General features: G+C 40.0%; 1 protein-coding gene across 2 annotated transcripts in view; it reads right to left on the minus strand.

The window, feature by feature from the left end:
* The window catches only part of THSD7B (thrombospondin type 1 domain containing 7B), a 975,661-nt gene that overhangs the window by 738,823 nt on the left and 213,325 nt on the right, over positions 1 to 23,513 (minus strand). For both annotated transcript variants that reach the window (XM_029224675.1, XM_029224674.1), the window contains one exon: positions 18,300 to 18,472. In XM_029224675.1, coding sequence (XP_029080508.1) covers positions 18,300 to 18,438 — 139 coding nt within the window. In that variant the 5' untranslated portion in view covers positions 18,439 to 18,472. The remainder of the gene's footprint in view (positions 1 to 18,299; positions 18,473 to 23,513) is intronic.

The raw sequence follows: 23,513 nt of genomic DNA on the forward strand, positions 1-23,513 counted from the left end.
GCCCTAGAAAAAAGTAATAAGGCTCATGGCTTGAAATATGGGATAATTAAAAGCCTATAAATGGAATTAATTAGCCCCTCAGATCCCTTCCTCTGTCCCTTCTTCAATATTTGCAGGAAAACAGGCAACAAAATTGAACTCCTCAGGAAAATTTTTTTTTTTTTTGCGGTACGCGGGCCTCTCACTGTTGTGGCCTCTCCCGTTGCGGAGCACAGGCTCCGGACGCGCAGGCTCAGCGGCCATGGCTCACGGGCCCAGCCGCTCCGCGGCGTGTGGGATCTTCCCAGACCAGGGCACGAACCCACGTCCATGCATCGGCGGGCAGACTCTCAACCACTGCGCCACCAGGGAAGCCCTCTCAGGAAGATATTTTTGAGAAGAGCACCCAAAGTGAAAGACAGTGATGAGGTATCATATTCAAAAGAGAGGAATTAAGTGAAATGCTTAGGACTAAATGTTAAGCCACTTCTGTTAAGATTCTGCCTTTATTCTTTTATCAGTAACCCAGTGTAGGCAGGGTTCATTTCAGGAAACACTATGATAGTAAATTTCATGTGTCAACTTGACTGTACTGCAGAGTGCCTGGATGTTTGGCTAAACATTATTATGGGTGTACCTGTAAGGGTCCTTCCAGATGAGATTAGCATCTCAATCAGTAGACTGAGTAAAGCAGATGGCCCTCCCCAGTGTGGGTGGGGATCATCCAATCTGTTTGAGGTCTCAGTAGGATAAAAAGAGGAAAAAAGAACTCACTCTTTTTTGACTGTTTGAACTGAAACATTGCTCCTCTCCTGCACTTGGACTAGGACTTACATTATCAGTTTCCCTGGTTCTCACGCCTTTGGGCTTAGACTGGAACTACACCAATGGCTTTCCTGGGACTCTAGACTTCTCAGCCTTTATAATTGCACGAGCCAATTCCTTATAATAAATCTCGCTCTCTCGCTCGCTCACTCTCTCTCTCTTTCTCTCTCTCTCTCTCTCTCTCTCTCTCTCTCAATTTCCTGACTAATCCAAACACTGAATAGTCCCTGTTATGAAGACTGATAATCATGACTGAACCTATTTTTCCTTCTTAATGGCTGTCCAACTGCAAACTACATTTCCCATCATGCCTTGTGGCTAGCAGTGACCATGTGACTACATTCTCACCAATGGAGTGTGACCAGAAATGATGGGTCATGGCAAATTTAAAACATATATCTGTAAATTCTTTGCTACTCCTCCAATCAAAAGATGAAGTCTAGGCCCCCTCCTTAGAGGCACCCTTGCAACCAACAGAATGCAGCAGAAGTGACCATGCATGGCTCCTATGCTACATTAGAAAAAGCCACGCAACTCCTTCCTATTTCTCTTTGGAAGCTTGTTCTGAGAGTCTTCAGATATCACGTAAGAATTCCCACCATGCTGAGGTCTCCATATAGAGAAAGCATGTGGACACAACCACACACAGAGAGAGAAAGAGATACCTCAAGAGTCCCAGTCATTCCAACCTCAGCTGTTTGAGTCTTCCCAGTTCAGGTACCAGATATGTGGATGAAGATGCTTTCCAGATGAGTCAGCCTCTGCCCCCATCTGAGCACCATGGTACAAGAGACCCCAAGGAAGAACACCCAGCTGGGCCCATCCACTCCCAGATGTCAGAGCCAAAATGAAGACTGTTATTGCTTGAAGCCACTTTTGGAGTGGGCTGCTACACAGCTACAGAGAATTGGAACATATATGGAACTTCTATGTCACTTGCTGAAAAATCTTTTTTGAGATTTTAGCTCTGTGCTCTTTTCATCACTAAAATACGGAAATGCCTGTGATCCAGCTTGGGTGGGCACAGGCTCCGGAAGCGCAGGCTCAGCGGCCATGGCTCACGGGCCCAGCCGCTCCGCGGCATGTGGGATCTTGCCGGACCGGGGCACAGACCCGTGTCCCCTGCATCGGCAGGCGGACTCTCAACCACTGCGCCACCAGGGAAGCCCTATTTTTAAACCATGTACTTGGGTACATCATTTTTATAGCAGCTTAGCCTTCACCTTAAATAATATCCATAATAAGCCCTGGATAAAAGACCTTCAGGTACTGATGGATATAGATTTTTTGAGAAATCCATCCCCCAATAAGAAAAGCCAGTGCACCACTCAGTAGAGCCTGAAAGAGAAGCCCAAACAGCTGAGTCACGTACACAGAATGTCAATCAGCTTTCAAGGCCTCACCCTCAATAATCAGAAACACTAAAGAAATAGTCAATGATCAGCAGACATTAGAAGAAAACTCCCCATATCACAGGCCATGATCAAACAAGTAAAGGAATAAAAGAGTAACAGATTTAGAGGAAGCATAAATGGTACAGAGAATGAAAAGGAGAAGGTTAAATTATTATTAACATCCTCTCAATGAAAACACACTGCATCTGTAAAACAAGATGCAATTTTAAAAATTATAGGGTGGAGTTAAGATGGCAGACTAGGAGGACATGGAATTCGCATCTCTGCACAACTAGGGCACCTACCAGGCACCGGTGGTGGACCACGTCCACCTAAGGGGATGGAAGGAACCCCCAGCGACCGGGTAGGACATGGGGTGTGGGGGGGAGTGAGGGGGGAGGAGAAGTGGAGGCAGGATGGGACCAGCCCCTGAGGAGTGGCTGGGGGTGGGGAAGGGATCCCACTCCCAAAGGGGGAAATTGGGGGGTCACTGGGAGGGCAGAAGATTAAAAGTGAATGTGGCCAGGTTTCCCCTGCCCACTAGGGCTCCTGGGAGCCTGCTGAGATGCCGGGCCTGATCCTCTGCCCACTGAGGCCCACTCCAGCCATTCAGCTCCTGAGGGAATGGAAGTGGGGGGAAGGGGGGAGCCAAAGTAAAGGCCAGACCTACAGGACTGGCAAGCCTGAGGGGCAGCTGGGGGAGGGGAGGAGTTCCTACATCCAGTGGGACCCACCCACTGTTAGGGGTCCAGTGGCAACAGGGGAGACCCTGGGGGAGACAGGCGTTGGGTGGGAGTGGAGGAACAGAAGGGAATGCAGCCAGTGCTTTCCCTGTCCACTTAGGCAGCGGGGAGGCTGTTGGGCTCCTGGGCCTAAACCTCTGCCCTCAGAGCCTCCCTCCTGCCATGCAGAGCCCAAGCCCCGCCCCTAAACCCCCACCCAGGGCCCCACCTCTACACTCGGAGACCCCCTCTGAGACCCCCTCCAACTACGCTGGGCCTAAACCCCACCCACACACCCTCATCCAGGGCCTTACCACCAAACTCCCGAACTTCACACTCCAGAGGCTCCTCTTTGGACATGATGCTTTTCCCCTGCTGTGCAGGTTCTAAGCAGAGGCCCTGCCCCATGCCTGAACGTCGCCCCGCCTAGGCCCCACCCTCAAGGTCTTTTCTGGCTGTGCCTAGGCACCCCCCCATGCTCAAATGTCACCCCCCCAGGCCTAGGCACCACCCCACCCTAAAGCTCGCCCCTGCCTAAGTTCCACCCCGACCCAAACTCCACACCCCATAGCCAAGGCTTTCTTTTGTTTTTTTTCTTTTTTCAGAATGGGGTTCTGTCTTACCTTGTTGTTGTTGATTCATTTATATTTTTATTTTTTCTAATAAATCTTCTATTTTTCTAATTTTATTTTCTTCTTTCTACTTTGCTATTGTTCTGCTCTTTTTGGCTTGTTCCCCCCTCCCTTTGTTTTTCTTTTTTCAGTTGTGGTTTTGTTTTACATTGTTGCAGTTTTTTCAATTACATTTTTATTTTTCCTAATATATTTTTTATCTTTCTAATTTTATTTTATTTTTTATTCTTTTTTAGTTGTACTGCTCCTTTTTTTCTTTTTTTTTTTTCTGCTGTGCCACACAGCTTGCAGGATCTCAGTTCCCAGCTAGAGGTTGAGCCCAAGCTCCAGTGGTGGGAGCACTGAGTCCAAACCACTGGACTAAGAGAGAACCTCAGACCCCAGGGAATATTAATCAGAGTGAGGCATCCCAGAGGTGTTCATCTCGGCACCAAGACCCAACTATACCCAACTGCCTGCAAACTCCAGTGCTGGACACCTCAGGCCAAACAACCAGTAAGACAGGAATACAGCAGCCCCACTTCAAGAAAAAAAAAATGAAATGACAGAAAAAATGTTACAGATAAAGGAGCAAGGTAAAAACCTACAAGACCAAGTAAATGAAGATGAAATAGGCAACCTACCTGAAAAAGAATTCAGAGTAATGATAGTAAAGATAATCCAAAATCTCGGAAGCAGAATGGAGAAAATACAAGAAAAATTTAACACGGATCGTAAAGAACCAAAGAGCAAACACACAGTGATGAACAACACAAGAACTGAAATTGAAAACACTCTAGAAGGAATCAATAGCAGAATAACTGAGGCAGAAGAAAGGATAAGTGAGCTGGAAGATAAAATGGTGGAAATAACTGCCAGGGAGCAGAATAAAGAGAAAAGAATGAAAAGAACTGAGGACAGTCTCAGAGACCTCTGGGACAACATTAAATGCGCCAACATAAGAATTACAGGGGTCCCAGAAGAAGAAGAGAAAAAGAAAGGGTCTGAGAAAATATTTGAAGAGATTATAGTTGAAAACTTCCCTAACATGGAAATGGAAATAGTCAATCAAGTCCAGGAAGTGCAGAAAGTCCCATACAGGATAAACCGAAAGAGAAACATGCTGAGACACATATTAATCAAACTATCAAAAATTAAATACAAAGAAAAACTATTAAAAGCAGCAAGGGGAAAGCAACAAATAACATACAAGGGAATCCCCATAAGGTTAACAGCTGATCTTTCAGCAGAAACTCTGCAAGCCAAAAGGAAGTGGTAGGACATATTTAAAGTGCTGAAAGGGAAGACCTACAAGCAAGATTATTCTACCCCGCAAGGATTTCATTCAGATTCAATGGAGAAGTCAAAAACTTTACAGACAAGCAAAAGCTAAGAGAATTCAGCACCACCAAACCAGCTCTACAACATATGCTAAAGGAACTTCTCTAAGTGGGAAACACAAGAGATGAAAAAGACCCACAAAAACAAGCCCACATCAATTCAGAAAATGGTAATAGGAACATACATATCGATAATCACCTTGAATGTAAATGGATTAAATGCTCCAACCAAAAGACACAGACTGGCTGAATGGATACAAACACAAGACCCTTATACATGCTGTCTACAAGAAACCTACTTCAGACATAGGGACATATACAGACTGACGGTGAGGGGGATGGGAAAAGATGCTCCATGCAAATGGAAATCACAAGAAAGCTGGAGTAGCAATACTCATATCATTTAAAATAGACTTTAAAATAAAGAATGTTACAAGAGATAAAGCAGAACATTACATAATGATCAAGGGATCAATCCAAGAAGAAAACATAACAATTATAAACATTTATGCACCCAACACAGGAGCACCTCAATACATAAGGCAAAGGCTAACAGCCATAAAAGGGGAAATCGACAGTAACACAGTAATACTAGGGGACTTTAACACCCCACTTACACCAATAGACAGATCATCCAGACAGAAAATAAATAAGGAAACACAAGTTTTAAATGACACAATAGACCAGACAGACTTAATTGATATTTTTAGGACATTCCAGCTGAAAGCAGAAGAATACACCTTCTCCTCAAGTGCGTACGGAACGTTCTCCAGAATAGACCACATCTTGGGTCACAAATCAAGCCTCGGAAAGTTTAAGAAAACTGAATTCTTATCAAGTATCTTTTCCGACCACAACGCTATGAGATTAGATAACAATTACAGGAAAAAAAACAGTAAACAACACAAATAGATGGAGGCTAAACAGTGTGCTGCTAAACAACCAAGAGATCACTGAAGAAATCAAAACGCTAAAAAAAATACCTAGAAACAAATGACAATGAAAACACGATGATCCAAAACCTATGGGACACAGCAAAAGCACTTCTAAGAGGGAAGTTCACAGCAATTCAAGCTCACCTCAAGAAATAAGAAAAATTTCAAATAAACAATCTAACCTTACACCTAAAGCAACTAGAAAAAGAAGAACAAAGAAATCCCAAAGACAGTAGAAGGAAAGATTCATAAAGATCAGAGCAGAGATAAATGAAATAAAAACGAAGAAAACAAGAGCAAAGATCAATAAAAGTAAAAGTTGGTTCTTTGAAAAGATAAACAAAATTGATAAACCTTTAGCCACATTCATCAAGAAAAAAGGGAGAGGACTCAAATCAATAAAAACAGAAGTGAAAAAGGAAAGATTACAACTGACGCTGCAGAAATACAAAAGATCATAAGAGACTACTACAAGCAACTCTATACCAATAAAATGGACAATCTGGAAGAAATGGACAAATTCTTGGAAAAGTACAACCTTCCGAGATCGAACCAGGAAGATTTAGAAAATATAAACAGATGAATCACAGGTAATAAAATTGAAACTGTAATTAAAAATCTTCCAACAAACAAAAGTCCAACACCAGATGGCTTCACAGGCAAATTCGATCAAACATTTAGAGAAGAGTTAACACCTATCCTTCTCAAACTCTTCCAAAAAACTGCAGAGGGAGGAACACTCACAAACTCATTCTACGAGGCCACTGTCACCCTGATACCAAAACCAGACAAAGATATCACAAAAAAAGAAAATTATAGACCAATATCACTGATGAACATAGATGGAAAAATACTCAACAAACTACTAGCAAACAGAATCCAACAATACATTAAAAGGATCACACACCATGATCAAGTGGGATTTATCCCAGAGATGCAAGGATTCTTCAATATACGCAGGTCAATCAATGTGATACACCATATGAACAAATTGAAGAATAAAAACCATATGATCATCTCAATAGATGCAGAAAAAGCTGTTGACAAAATTCAACATCAGTTTATGATAAAAACTCTCCAGAAAGTGGGCACAGAGGATACGTACCTCAACATAATAAAAGCCATGTACGACAAACCCAAGGCAAACATCATTCTCATTGGTGAAAAACTGAAAGCATTTCCTCTAAGATCAGGAATAAGAAAAGGATGTCCACTCTTGCCACTATTATTCAGCATAATATTGGAAGTCCTAGCCACAGCAATCAGAGAAGAAAAAGAAATAAAAGGAATCCAAATTGGAAAAGAAGTAAAACTGTCACTGTTTGCTGATGACATGATACTATACATAGAGAATCCTAAAGATGCCACCAGAAAACTACTAGAACTAATCAATGAATTTGGTAAGGTTGCAGGATACAAAATTAATGCACAGAAATTTCTTACATTCCAATATACTAAAAACAAAAGATCAAAAAGAGAAATTAAGGAAACAATCCCATTTACCATCACAATAAAAAAAAATAAAATACCTAGGAGTAAACCTACCTAAGGAAGCAAAAGATCTGTACTCAGAAAACTATAAAACACTGATGAGAGAAATCAAAAATAACATAAACAGAGAGATATACCATGCTCCTGGATTAGAAGAATCAATATTGTGAAAATGACTATACTACCCAAAGTAATCTGCAAGTTCAGTGCAATCCCTATCAAATTACCAATGGCATTTTTCATAGAACTAGAAAAAGAAATTTTACAGTTTGTATGGAAACACAAAACACCCCAAACAGCCAAAGCAATCTTAAGAAAGAAAAACGGAGCTGGAGGAATCAGTCTCCCTGACTTCAGACTATACTACAAAGCTACCGTAATCAAAACAATATGGTACTGGCAGAGAAACAGAAATATAGATCAATGGAACAGGATAGAAAGCCCAGAAATAAACCCACACACATATGGTCACCTTATCTTTGACAAAGGATGCAAGAATATACAATGGAGAAAAGACAGCCTCTTCAGTAAGTGGTGCTGGGAAAAATGGATAGATACACGTAAAAGAATGAAATTAGAACACTCCCTAACACCATACACAAAAATAAACTCAAAATGGATTAAAGACCTAAATGTAAGACCCACACTATAAAACTCTTAGAGGAAAACATAGGCAGAACACTCTATGACATAAATCACAGCAAGATCCTTTTAGACCCACCTCCTAGAGTAAGGGAAATAAAAACAAAAATACACAAATGGGACCTAATGAAACTTCAAAGCTTTTGCACAGCACAGGAAACCATAAACAAGACAAAAAGACAACCCTCAAAATGGGAGAAAATATTTGCAAATGAATCAATGGACAAAATGATTAATCTCCAAAATATACAAGCAGATCATGCAGCTCAATATCACAAAAACAAACAAATATGGGCAGAAGACCTAAACAGACATTTCTCCAAAGCAGGCATATACAGATGGCCAACAAATACATGAAAAGATGCTCAACATCACTAAACATTAGAGAATTGCAAATCAAAACCACAATGAGGTATCACCTCACACCGGTCAGAATGGCCATCACCAAAAAATCTACAAACAATAAACGCTGGAGAGGGTATGGAGAAAAGGGAACCATCCTGCATTGTTGGTGGGAATATAAATTGATACAGCTACTATGGTGAACAGTATGGAGCTTCCTTAAAAAACTACCATATGACCCAGCAATCCCACTATTGGGAATATACCCTGAGAAAACCATAATTCAAAAATACATGTACCACAATGTTCATTGCAGCACTATTTACAAGAGCCAGGACATGGAAGCAACCTAAATGTCCAACAGCAGATGAATGGATAAAGAAGATGTGGCACATATATACAATGGAATATTACTCAGCCCATAAAAAGGGACGAAACTGAGTAATTTGTAGTGAGGTGGGTGGACCGAGAATGTGCCACACAGAGTGAAGTAAGTCAGAAAGAGAAAAACAAATACCATTTCTAACGCATATATATGGAATGTAAAAAAGCGGTACTGATGAACCTAGTGGCAGGGCAGGAATAAAGACACAGATGTAGAGAACGGACTTGAGGGCATAGGGGGAAAGGGCAAGCTGGGATGAAGTGAGAGAGTAGCATTGACATATATACACCACCAAATGTAAAATGGATGGCTAGTGGGAAACTGCTGCATAGCACAAGGAGATCAACTCGATGCTTTGTGACAACCTAGAGGAATGGGATAGGGAGGGTGGGAGGGAGCCCCAAGAGGGAGGGGATACGGGGATATATGTATACATATAGCTGATTCACTTTGTTGTACAGCAGAAACTAACACAACATTGTAAAGCATTTATACTCCAATAAAGATGTGAAAAAAATTAAAAATTAAAAAATTAAAAATTATAGAATAAGATGTCTTAGAAATTTAAAATGTGCTGGCTGAAATAAAAAATATTCAGTGGGGCTTCCCTGGTGGCACAGTGGTTGAGAGTCCGCCTGCTGATGCAGGGGACGCGGGTTCGTGCCCCGGTCCGGGAGCATCCCACATGCCGTGGAGCGGCTGGGCCCGTGAGCCATGGCCGCTGAGCCTGCGTGTCCGGAACCTGTGCTCTGCAACGGGAGAGGCCACAGCACTTAGAGGCCTGCGTACCGCCAAAAAAAAAAAAATTCAATGGAAGGGTTGAAAGATGAAATATAATAAATATTTTAGAAATTAGAATAAAAATGCAAACAGAAGAAAAAACAGTGGAAATATCTAAAATTTGAAGATCAATTAGAGAGGTAAAACATCTGTCTAAGGAGTTTCAGAAGAGAGACAACAGAGGTAGAAAATCATATAAAAAATAAATCTCAGAACTGCAGAGCATGAGTATATTGCTAAAATATTCTCCTAATGGCCAGTAAAATAAAGGAGAAAGGACTCACCCCAAAGTACATAATTATGAAATTTCAGAACTTCGTGGATAAAAAGAAGATTCAGAAAGAGGAAAAGAAACAAACTGGTAACATACAGAGATGAGATCAGAATGACAAAAACTTCTTAGCAACAATACTGGAGGCTGGAATACGTAGAGCAGAGCCTTCAAAATTCTGAGGGAAAAGTGCTTTTTAACCTTGAACTCCACACCCAAGCTATCAGTCAAGTATATGACAAGCAGAGACACTTTCAGACATGAAAAATGACTTCCAATGTACCCTATTTTAGCAGTTCTAGAAAATAAAGCCACAAAGGCAAGGAAGAGAACTGGTACTGGAACTGGGAACAAGGGGTTCAAGATGAGAAACTGTGCAGCAGTCCACACTGAATCAGGAGGGCAGAGGGCTGTGGAAAGATCTTCCCCCAAAAAACATAATAAAGTGTTTTGAACAGTGCTTAAATGTTTGAAAGAATTAATATGGGGGGACCTCCCTGGTGGTCCACTGGTTTAGAATCCGCCTTCCAATGCAGCAGACACGAGTTCAATCCCTGGTCGGGGAACTAAGATCCCACATGCTGCGGGGCAACTAAGCACATGAGCTGCAACTACAGAGCCCACGTGCTCTGGAGCCCATGCCGCCACAACTAGAGAGAAGCCCATGCACCACAACAAAGAGCCCGCACCCTGCATCGAAATATCCCACATACCACAGCGAAGGTCCCATGTGCTGCAAACTAAGACCCAATGCAACCAAAAATAAAATTAAATAAATAAATATTTTTAAAAAATAAAGATGCTCCACATCGCTAAAAGAAAAAAATTAATATGGGTATGTCAGCTGGAGCATCAGGGGGAAAGCAGCAGTAGACTCGAAGAAGGCAAAGCAAAAGAAAAGATGAGGCAATTTTTAATTTCTGTATAAAACAAAAAGCTGAAAAAAAAGGAGGCGGAAGTATGGTACACTGCTTGACTCAGCAGAGAACCGTATCTATGTAGAAATAATAATACAATCACTGTTCACTGATCTAAGTATTTTGATATAACTACTTTCAAGGGAGGCAATGAGGAGGGAAAGGGGTAGGTAGATGAGAGATAAATCTTCAGCTGACATAGGAGAAAATCAATAGGAAATACTCAACACAAATCAAGAAATATCAACAATGAGTATATTACTTAGAAATATGGAGGTAAACATCAGGATAAACAGTAAAAAGAGTTGAAACTGGCTGTCTCTGAGGAAATTAAATGGAAGACAACATGCAACTGTAATATCTCATCATGAGAACTGCAGTAATAGTTAAATTTCTTACTACGTGTACCTATTTCTTTTCATACAAATTGTGTTCAACATCTTTTCCAGAGATGATCAGAAATGGTACTGGAACCAAGGAACAAGAAAATACAGATCATTAACTTTCATATTTACTGATTTATAAGGTTGACTTTGGTTTTCATCATTTCATATCCTCTCTTCAATACATATTGGGTTGGCCAAAAAGTTCATTCGGATTTTTCCGTACCGTCTTATGGGAACATCCGAACGAACTTTTTGACCACCCCAATATTTCAAGTTCTAGAATTACATGTGTCATATGTTCTATTTCTTCACCTCTTCACTTCTCAACTCCCCTAAATACACACACGCACACACACACACAAGACAGTGACCCTCATTCTACAAGTACTTAATGTGCTGGGGATATTTTATGCAACATTTATTTATGTTCTGAGTACTGGGAATATATCAGTGAATAAAACCAACAACATCTCTCTCCTCAGGGAGCCTCCATTATAGTAATACTTAGAAAAAAATCGGAGTAATTTATTTCAAATTATTTAGGTAATATAGACTTTTTCTGGCTTATTGGGAACATTACCAAATTAGTACTTGTGGCCTCCAAGGAGAAATAATTAGAGGTTTTAGCAGTGAATCCCATGTCATACATTTCTATGTTTTTTGATATCACAGAAATAACACCATTGAGAATTTATTATACACATAGCTCTAAGATAAATTAATAGCCATAGATGTAATTTAAATGATTCCAATTTAATAAAATTCTCAGAAGAAATATTTTACTAACTTCTAGCACATATTCAAAAAATTAGCTTTATTCTAAGAACACTGTATTGTCTCTAAGGTTCCTAAACTTAAATATACATATATATATATATAATATCACTTTTCTTTAAAGTCCTTTCGACTCTGAAAATGTCATTATTTAAGCTATAATTAAATATTAACCTAAGTAAGATCCTTTTTTCTTACCCAACATCATTTTCGTAGTCTCGCTTTTTTCTTTCAAAAAAATTAATTTTAACTTATCTACTTAGTTCTTAGAACACAGGTCATTATTCTCACCCTTTTTATTCACCGGGAAGGATCTACTGAAATTAAAACGTTCCAAGAGTCTGTCATATAGAAAGTTTTAGAGCTAAAAAGTCAGCAAAATTACCTATGACCATTCACTAAGAAAGTATATATAGCTGTCAAGTTGATCTCACCTCTTTTGTGAGTCTAAAGGAAAAAAGTATGCAAAAACTGCATAACATAAAAGCAAGAATATTTCAAACATCAAATAATTATATAATAATGATAAATAGCTAACATTTATGAGTAGCTACAATACACTAAGTTTTTCAATATATTTGTTTTACTTTGATTTTCAAACCAGTCCTTTTAAGTTACTTACTGCCCTCATTTCCAATAGATAAATAGGGCTCAGAGAGGTTAAATAACTTTCTCCTTTCTAGATGCTTAGGACTTGAATGTGAGTCCGCCTGTGTACAAAGTATACAAAGTATGCTTTTTCTAGTATACGGAGTGACCTCTGAGGATGACTTAAAGCTATTAAAAGAACCTCTCACAAAAAGACAAATATGGACTTTTTTTTCTTTCAGACCTCATTATTCACAGCAAATTGTTTTCCAGTCTGTTTATAAATACTTGTAAAATGTAATTTGGAACAGTGAAAATGTTCTGGAAGTAGACAGTGGTAATGTTTCCAACACACTGTGCATATACTAAATGTCAATGAACTGTATACTTTAAAATGGTTAAAATGGTAAAGTTTATGTTATGTGTATTTTACCACCATAATTTTTTTAATGTCATTTGGCCCAGAGGAAGTAAATTAGAAACTTATCCTTTATATACACAGGATCACAAATTTCAAGGTCGCCTCTTCATTTCTAAGGCTATACATTTAAATTCTACCTCACTGCTAGGGACTTCCAAACTTATATCTGTCGCAGAGACCTGACTCCTGAATTCAGACCCAACTCCCTGGTCAACATCTCCATGTGAATTTCTAACAGACTTAAAAACTGAACATGTCCAATACCAAGTTATTCATATTCCCTCCATGCCAGCTCCTTCCCAGTAGCCCAGGTTAAATGATGGCAACTCCACTCTCCTGGTTGCTCAGGGCAAATCCTCAGTATCACCCTTGTATCTCTCTCCCTCCCCCTCCCCACACCAGTAAATCATAATGGTTTTACCTCAAAACAATGTCTCTCAATCTGGGCTGACATTTTGGGCAGGATAGTTCTTTATTGTGCGGGCTGTCCTCTACATTTTAGAGTGTTTAGCAGCATCCCTGGCTTCTACTCACAGGTGTAGCTAGCACAGCCCAGTTGTGACGACCAGTTGTGACATTCCCAAATGTCCCCTGCTGGGCACAATCTCCCCTGGTAGAAAACCATGGCCTTAAATATATCCGACCTTCAACCCCTTCTCACCACCTTCTCTGCCATGACCTTCATTCAAGCTATTATCATCAACTCGTTCTTATTTCTATAGTAGCCTCCCAGCTGGTTTCCTCGTGACCACTTGCTCAACTGACCACCCAAGATAATCCTATTAAAATATTATTAAAAAAAAAAGATCACGTCACCACTCTCTAAAAAATCCCCCATGTCTTTCTATCTCGCCCAAGAGTAAAAGCCAAAATTGCATTCCAACCTATGAAGACATACCTAATTTGGGCCTCATGACCCCTCTGACGTGACCTCCTATCACTGCCCGCCATGTTCACTCTGCTCCAGCATGGTGGCCTCTTCTCTGGTCCTCAAACATGCCACAGCCACGCCTGCCTCAGGGCCTTTTGCTCTTGTGGTTCCCCCCATCTGGGACTTTCCCTGATATCCCCATGGCTGGCTCCCTCACTTCCTTCAGGTCTTTACTCAAATTCCCTTCCTCAGTGAGGCAGCCCATAGCCCACCCACTTCAAATGTCAGTCTCTCAGATATCACTTATGTGTAGAATCTTAAAAAATGATACAAATGAACTTATTTACGAAACAAAAACAGACTTACCAAGATAGAAAACAAACTTATGGTTACCAAAGGGGAAAGGTGGGCGGGGGGATAAAATAAGAATTTGGGAGTAATATACACACACTACTATATATAAAATAGATAAACAACAACAAGGCCCTACTGCATAGCACAGGGAACTATACTCAATATTTTGTAATAACCTATATGGGACAAGAATCTGTAAAAGAATATATATATAACTGTACAACTGAAACTAATACATTATAAATCAACTATACTTCAATAAAAAAATAAATTAAGGGCTTCCCTGGTGGCGCAGTGGTTGAGAGTCCGCCTGCCGATGCAGGGGACGCGGGTTCGTGCCCCGGTCCGGGAAGATCCCACGTGCCGCGTAGCAGCTGGGCCCGTGAGCCATGGCTGCTGAGCCTGCACGTCCGGAGCCTGTGCTCCGCAACGGGAGAGGCCACAACAGTGAGAGGCCCGCGTACCACAAAAAAATAAAAATTAAATAAATTAATTAATTAAAAAACTACAATGAGAAAAAAACTCTTAGTCTCTCACCTATCACTGCATATCCTTCCTCCTTGCCTTATCTTTCCTCGTAAGCACTCATCACCATCCAACACACTCTCTATTTAACTTCTTGATCGTGTTTATTAGCCTGTTCATGAGGATCAAGGGTTTGTCAGTTTTATTGTCAACTTATCTCATGTATTTGTAATAGTGCCTCGCACACAATAAGGTCTCAACAACGATCGGAGGAATGAATGAACCTCTTAGGACCAATATTGAGAAATTTTTTAAGAGACCACTAGTTATCGTGGCTTCAGAGTCCATGATCGGTTCATCTCTACAAAGCATGCAGACATGAATAGCTATGTGTTTACTTAAAACAACAAGCAGCATAGCATCACTCCTTATCTGATACGCTTGCTGACATGATCCTTCTTTCTTGGCATGGATGTCCAATTGCCCAACACTAAATATTGATCAACAGATCTCATCACAATGATGACAGCCTTGCCAGATCAATGACCCCACAGCCTACATCTCATCAGACTCTCACGCAGTAGAGAAATCCTTAGCAACATAACATATCACTCACTTATTCTTCATCAATCCATTGTTTTTCCAAAGCCAGGACTCACTTAGAAATGCTTCTAATTTGGATGAGGTTGACTAACATCTAAACTATGGATTCAGGGGAAAAACAACAGATACCAGCAAAGAGCTTAAGTGACTGGCGCCACAGTCTAAATCCAGAGAATGGTTTCCAGGTTTCTAAAATAAGGTATGTTTATCTGGGTCTCCAGGGAAATCTATTCAAATTCCAGATTACACTGGACCTGAGTTGTTGGATTTGATAATATACTACAAAAAAATGCAGTTAATTTCAACTGCAATCGAGCTTTTCTTTAAATGCAAATGAGAAATGATAAATCATGCATAAGTAGGTACAGATTCTAAGATGTTGAGGTTGTCTTTGAAGGTGATGACCCAGAATGCTCTGGGGCATATGACTCCTCAAATTGATTTACTGCCTTTAAAATAATGTTGCATTCATGTCAGTACTATTTATAATAGCAAAAAACTAAAAGCCACTGAAATGCCAGGCAATAGGGAAAGAAAAGATAAACCAATAGGGCGCTGTTTAAATAAATTATTAAACAAAAGTACAAAAGAAAACTATGCAACCATTAAAAGATGAAACTGACCCATGTGCACTAATGTGTAATATTCATCAAGACATCATTATATGATAAAAGCAACCTGGAGAAGATGATTCTGCCAAGTATGATTCTGATTGTTTGAAACAGTGTTTGTGTGAATGTACAAACAGGTATGTAATAATTAGATATTTTCAGATCCACATTCTCCACCATTCCACGCTTGGCTTCCTGCCCAGGAGGCAGGTCTGTATGGACCTGGGACCTACAAGGCAAGGGATGGGTTCCCTTCCCTTGCCTTGTAGCTTCTGGTTGGATTCAGCCAATGAGATCCCTGGCAGGAGACGTGAGGACAAGGACGATTCATCACCTTGAGCCTCTTCCCAACTTTTCTCTGCACTTTGTTTATATCCCTCTAAAGGCCACAGCATCTCTCAAGCACCCTCTCCATAAAAAAGTTTTCTCTCCAGATTCCGGAAACTACTTCCTTCCTTTGCTGCTGCAGACCCAGTGTCATAAAGATTGATACCTGCTCAGGGGCACTCCACAATTCCTGGTAGCTGATCTTAAACCTTGCTCATACTTTCCTACTTCTGTAAATAGTTCTTTTATTAAACTCTTCTCGATGACCTACTTCGCATGTACCATTTCTTTTTTTGGCAGAACCCTAACTAATAATTATAGTAAAACTTATGTGTATTTTGTGTGATTTATATACACAACTATGCATAGAGATGTACTTACATGTGCAAGGAATGTTTCTGAAGGATATATAAGAAAAGGGAGAGTGGAACACATGGCCTGGACTTTGGCTTTTAGTTTTATATCTCTGAAATTTTGTCAACTTTTAAAATGTCTGATCACAAACAAGTAATAAATTTGTAACTGAGAAATGAAACCATATGGGAAAAGATATGTGTTATTACCTTTTTGATGGCACACTAATGAGGGAAAGAAGTAACGAATACCAGAGAAAATAAGAGTGATGACACGGATATTCATTTTGAACAGTGCAAAACATCTGATGGGAAGGATGCTCACTTCTGAAACTTAAGTGTGACAGCTATCAAAGTGTCCATCCCCACTGTAGAGTGGGTCTGTACCAGCTTGTTCCATTGACCTACTTTTAGAAAAGCAGGCCTATTTTTAAAATTTCCTTCAAAATAATCCCAGTTTCTTTTAAATTTATTTACTTTTTAAATTTATTTATTTTTGGCCGTGTTGGGGCTTTGTTGCTGCACGCGGGCTTCCTCTAGTTCCAGCAAGCAGGGGCTACTCTTCGTTGCAGAAGCCCATTTTCTTAATGCATCCCATTCACGTTTCAGATTTGCTACTTTCCATCTTAACTGCACTTTTTTGAGAACTTTAGACAGGAGTACAGTCATATAAATGTGCTTCTTTAGATCTGATAAAAGGTTTACTCTTTTCTGATTAAAATAAAATAGCCTCCTTCACATAAATGCAATCTTGACTTTTAGAACTATTTCCAAACTTCCTAAAACTACTGTGAGGTAAAACATGAAAATCATTAATGTGGTATTAGAGCCCCAAATTAAATTAATTTATAGGGGCTTTAATGCAATTCAATTTCCTCCAGACTGTATCCCTGATGGTGCTGGGATTTTACTTAATATACTTTAAAGCATAATTCATTTTTGTTTTTGCAAAGCCATTTAAATATTGCAAATGACACTATTATACATATTTCCATGGTGACATAATATGTTTGCAGTCTATTTAATTTATGGATGATGAGACTAAAGTGAAAACTCTCTGAGGACCATAGATCTTCTACAACATCACATTTTCCAGTTCTAAGATATCAGGTGTATAAGTTATCTATATTTGCAAGAATGGACTCTTGAAACAGTAATACATATTTTAAATGATCTAATTGTGAAACTTTAAGAAAATTAAAATCTAGGGCAAAGAAAAACCAGTGATACAAACAGCCAAGATATTTGGGGTTCATAATCTAAGCTGATAAAGTATTAGCCTTTAAAATTAAACAGATCTTTTCCAAAGCCACATTAAGGAAATATCTAGAAAAGAACGTAAGTTATATGCAAGTCTCCAAACCTCAACTCAACTTATTCATATACTTATGTACGAGGTAGCTAAGGATCTCAGAACACATTAGGGCAACTGTAAAATTATAACTAATGGGCAAAGTTGTTAGGATAATTTTTCATGCTCCAAAACTTAGATATACAGAATCTATGCTAGAAAACATTCAATAATAAATAGCTAACTAGTTTGTACCCTAAGAGAAAGAGACATATATTACTGGTCCAAAGCATTTTTAGCTGAGGATATCAGCTAAATTCAGATGCCATTTTCGCTACAAATGTGCTGCACAGCGGTGATATATTTGAGAAAGGAGCAGCAGATGTAACTATGGAAATCATCACTTTAATTGACAACAACATGAAAATTCAGAAGGATAACAAGCATCATGGATGGAGGTGACAATTATGCAGGAATAAGAATCAAATGTATTGTAAAGAAGAAGAATCGAGTTTTTCCCTCTCTGGAGATTTCCCACTACTCCACAAATAAGAAGTACAAGGATGGAAAGAATAGTCTTCTCATTAATGAAAATGGGACAAAGGAAGAGGACATTCCTACCTGGTTTCCAGATGAATTGATTATCCTTTTTGCCTTCCAAATGAGCTGCATGGGACAGCAAGAAAGAAAGTAACAGAAATAGCTTCCTCATGCCCCTCCATAACCAGCGAACGACAGCCAGATTACCCTTTGGACACATTCTTCAGATTTTCAGCCTCTTGACTCGCCTATTCCTAAAAGAAAAAAGAACATCGCATAAGTTTCTTCTGTAAAGAAATTACAAAAACTCACTTGGACTGCTAGAACCTTTAGCATAATGGCATTACAAATGTGCCATGACCATAAAGAAAGTTTACAAGATATTAACATTTTAAGGTCAGACGTGAATTAGTCCATGCTTTCAATCCTTACCCATGAAAGGTGTTATCAATTCTAGGGATTCTACAGTCCCCCAATCAGTTTACTTTTGCTTTTAAGAGCAGGGTTGGCAGATACCTGGTTCATTCCCTCCTTCTACTCAGCCAAACTCCCTGAGGAGCCCATGATTTTTGGAAGAAGATCTGTACATACAGCAAAGTCCAAATAGGGGAATGAACATTCTAACAATGGTATTAAGAGAATGACAGAGAAAGAATGAGGAAAAGGCAATCAGTTCTTCTGTGGTGACGAAAAAACAGAGGGAAATCTCCACAAGGTAATATTTGAGAGGAGCCAGGGGAAAAGGGCTTGAAGGTGCCAGGAAGGGCATTTCAGGCCAAGAGAACTAGGTGCTGAAATGCATTTTGTGTTTGGGGACCGGGGAGCGGGCAAGTGGCTACAGTGAAGGACACATGGGGGAGGGAGGAATGGACAGAGATGAGATTTAGAGCATAGGTTGGGAAGCAAATTATAAAAAGCCTTGAATGTCATGTAAGAGATTTGGGTTTCATGCTGTAAATAATAACAATAAGAATCATAGGAGAGCAAATGACTTTTAAATAACTGACATCAGTGAACATAATGTTCATAACATGATTACAGAGAAATTGAGGCCAGTTATGAAACTAGAGATATAGTCCACGCAAGTACTGATGAATGAGAGAATCAGGAGAAGTTTCAAAGGTAGTGCGGAGGCTGGGTTTAAAGGATTTGGTTAACAACTGGGTGGGATGTATGAGAGACAGAGAATAGAAAAGACAGATTCCAGACCAATGGGACCCCTCTACCAAAAATGAGAAATGGGAAGATGGGAAGGTTTAAAAAGGAACATAAAGAGAAGTTTCTTTAGAGAATATTAAGTTTGATGTGCCTACAGGACATCCAGGTAGTTGCCCAAAAGATAATAGGAAAATTCTACGTGGAATTAAAGAGATCTGGGGTAACCTGCCACAATACATGTATTAGAAAAATACATTAAGACAGATAAGTGTAGGGCAATAAAAGGATGGAACAGTAAGAAAGGTTGTCAAGGGTAGAAGCTTTTCCCCCTAAATATTTACCAAAGAATTGCTAAAAGTGGGTAGCAAGTCTGACTGTGACCTTCCTTCCTAGGGACCAAAAAAAAAAAAAAAAAAAGTGGCTACTATAGCCCTCATATATGTAGGAGTAAAGTATATATTCTTTTTTTATTGTTTTAGGAGAAGGCATTCCCCTGCTTCCAAGCACTGGTGGAATTTTACCCCAAGAGTTCTCATCAACACAGATGCTGTGCTGAGCAATGCACTCAACACATCACCTCATCTATAAAACAGACAACAGCAATGTGTGGTCAGTGGGGTCTTGGGCTCTTCTAGAACACTCCAAGGGTACAGTGGCAAAGTATAAATCAGTGAAAATGATTCTACAAGGAATCAACCAATAGAGTTCAAGTACACAGCTCTCTGATGTCCTGCCTTGGTCCAGGGATGAAGATAATATTTGGTAAGTAACCGAATGCTTTTCTTCAAATTTCTGCATTGCACGCCAATATCGAAAAGAGTGGAATGCTCCAGCTGAAATTCAACAGAGCTCCCCTGTTTGACTGTTTGTCCCTATGAGTGGCCTGTTAGACTATTCCACGGAACCTTTGGGGCACTACTGGACCCAATTCATAAACCTCTGGACTTGATGCAAACTGTACCCCCTTACATGAGACATCTTTGTGTATACACACACACACAAACACACACCCTAGACGATGGGTATTTCACTTTGCTAATGGCAAATCCACATGCTTAACAAGCAACACAACAGTGAATGGTTTGGGAACTGTATCATGATATTTTAAAGTCTACACACACACACACACACACACACACACACACACACACACACACAAACACGTGAATAGGTGATTAATTCTTCATAATATAGATTTGCTACAAAACTTTAGTACGGACATTTTTTAGAAGGCACCATTGCCATGAATTCCATTAAGGCACCTGAAAAACATCAAAATACTGCTCCCATAGAACAAGATAACTTCCTAGTGAATCCTACAAATCAAGTTAGTTGAAAAATATACCCCTGGGAAAGCAAGTGAACTGGCCTCCTGTACAATGATGGATTAAGTCATTGTAATGTTAGAGAACTTTTGATAAGAACGATGATTTGCGTTTTGGGGTAGTTTACCTAAAGCTATTATTATTACTATTAATAAATTAGGTAACCAGCAGGACCAGCTGTCTACTGAGGCCACTTCTTTTGTGATGGGAAATGACCAGGGTACGGAAGATGACTGTTCATTCTCATTAGCGGGAGACATAGTTTCAGCATATCTAAAAGCGTATTCATGTCATTACAATGTAAGCCAAAGATATGGAGGACCAGAAGCATGTTTGTTAGACTCTAAATGGCCATAGGTGGGAACCCAAAAAGAGATTTAAAAGGAGTTCCAGTGAGACTGTATGTGAGCTGGATTGATTAGCCAATAATTTATACATAAATATTTTGAATTTTGCATCAATTTTGGGTTTTAATTGCAAGACCTGAACACACGTTGCTGTGAGCCCTGGCCTTTTAGGCTCCCTCCCTGGCACAGAGCCCTGTACTGACTCTGCAAAGGGACCCACTGGCTTTAAGGGTCCTTTTGTGTTCACCAAAGCCAGTGGAAGATCCCTGAGCAGAGTGGCTTGGGGTGCCTACTGGACACCTGCGGTCACCATTATCTCCTGGCTATCACTAATTAACAAGGATAGGGACAGTACAGACATAGAGAACAGACTTCTGGTTGCCAAGGGGGAGGCGGGTGGGGGAGGGAAGGATTGGGAGTTTGGGATTAGCAGATGCCAACTATTATATATAGGATGGATAAACAACAAGGTCCTACTGTATAGCACAGGGAACTCTACTCAATATCCTGTGATAAACCATAATGGAAAAGAATATGAAAAATAATATGTATAACTGACTCAGCTGTACAGCAGAAATTAACACAACATTATAAATCAACTATATGGCAATACATTTTTTTATAAAAACAAGGATAGTGACAGTAGAAACCTAAGACTAATCTTGACCAAAAAAAAAAAAAAAAAAATCTGAAATAGAGCTCTTAGAGAATGCGCCAAAACATCTGAGTTCAAGATGCCACGGCAATCTTACTCCTAAAAACACCCACACATTTTTAGTATCTGTATTACCTATAATCCTATACCTCGTTACCTCTCTTTTCCCAAGAAGCGTGAGGACAGAAGATGGGAAACTAGATTTGATGAAGCTTCCACCATTCGCCATGCTGCAAGCTTTACATCCACTAATAAATGGAGAATCTCTGTTGAGCTGATGGAACGGGCAGGATGGAATTTGAACACAGGTATGTCTTACTCCACTAAACTATGCTGCCTCGCTTCCCTCTAAAGACCTGAAACTCACTAAATTATTCCTCAGAAGACATCGGAAGTCATTCTTGTATCTATTACTTGAATAAGCCACACAAGAGTTCACAATAAACAAAATAAGAGGAAACAAGAAACAATTAGATCTGCCACTCCTCTGTTAGTAAAACACAAATGGAAAAATGCTGTGACTATGATGAAAAAACATACTATGCAGGAAGCATGTGCTACCCACGATGGCATGAATAATTTATCTCAGGAAGATTGTTGAGTATCCAAATCAGCATATTTACGCTATATCTTAGCATCCAAAATGTATTTGCAAGGTTAGCTCTAAACTGATGAATATTAAGAGAAATAAAAAAAGTTTCTCCTTTTAGCCTCAGTTTTCTAATCATTTAAAGGCCACTCAAACTATGAAAAATGTGCCTTACACTTCATATGCATTTCATTTCCCCTTAAATGTAATCTTATTGCTGAAGTCCTTGAATATCTAAAAAGGTACAAAACTTAAAAATAAAATAAAAACTGTTCCAATTTGCTAGCCGCCTGAAGGAACAGCAATGAGGAGGAGAAAAGCAAACTTGAACGTGCATATCCCGATAGCGCCATCTGATGGCAACTGTGCAGAGACAATGGTTCAATAAAAATGGCCCAGTAACAAGGGCTGGAGGGGAGGACGCCCACTGTTAGGACCGACTCAACTGACCAGGATGGGGACTCCAACCAGTTGCCTAATTCAAGTTAATTAACACTGCTGGAGAAATCACAGGAGCATTTGCTTTTTCTCAGCAATTTGCCTAATTTCTGACTGCAATACGGTGCACTGCATTCCATCCCTCATAATCTGTCAATATACAAAATACTGACCTGAGCACTCCACTGAACTCTCACCACAGCCTTATGAATTAGTTATTCACATTATCCCCCACTTTAGAGATGAGGAAACTGAGGCATGGAGAGGTAAGTGACAAGCCCAAGGTCACAGAGGTAGTAAGCTGTTCGCAATCGATCTCAGTGTGACCCTCCTCTAAAAGGAGAGAGACTTATAATGTGACCTAATACCAACGCAAGTAATTTTCCATAGCCCTGAAAATACAGATCCTTTCTAACCCTGTGTAGGGTCTCTCAGCAGCTTGTGCAAGGCAATTTACATCTCATTTCACTTAATCCTCACATAATACTATGAGCAATTATTCTTATTTTTCAGATGTAAAAGAAACTGGTCATTGAGGATATTAAATAATTATCCCAAGGTCACCTCAGCTAGAAAACATCAAAGCTGGATTAAAAATGGCCTGAGCAGGGCTTCCCTGGTGGCGCAGTGGTTGAGAGTCCGCCTGCCGATGCAGGGGACGCGGGTCTGTGCCCCGGTCCGGGAAGATCCGACATGCCGCGGAGCGGCTGGGCCCGTGAGCCATGGCCGCTGAGCCTGCGCGTCCGGAGCCTGTGCTCCGCAACGGGAGAGGCCACAACAATT

This window comes from Monodon monoceros, unplaced genomic scaffold (assembly GCF_005190385.1).
Source record: "Monodon monoceros isolate NGI ecotype Baffin Bay Population unplaced genomic scaffold, NGI_Narwhal_1 Super_Scaffold_16, whole genome shotgun sequence".
Classification (NCBI taxonomy): Eukaryota; Metazoa; Chordata; class Mammalia; order Artiodactyla; family Monodontidae; genus Monodon; species Monodon monoceros.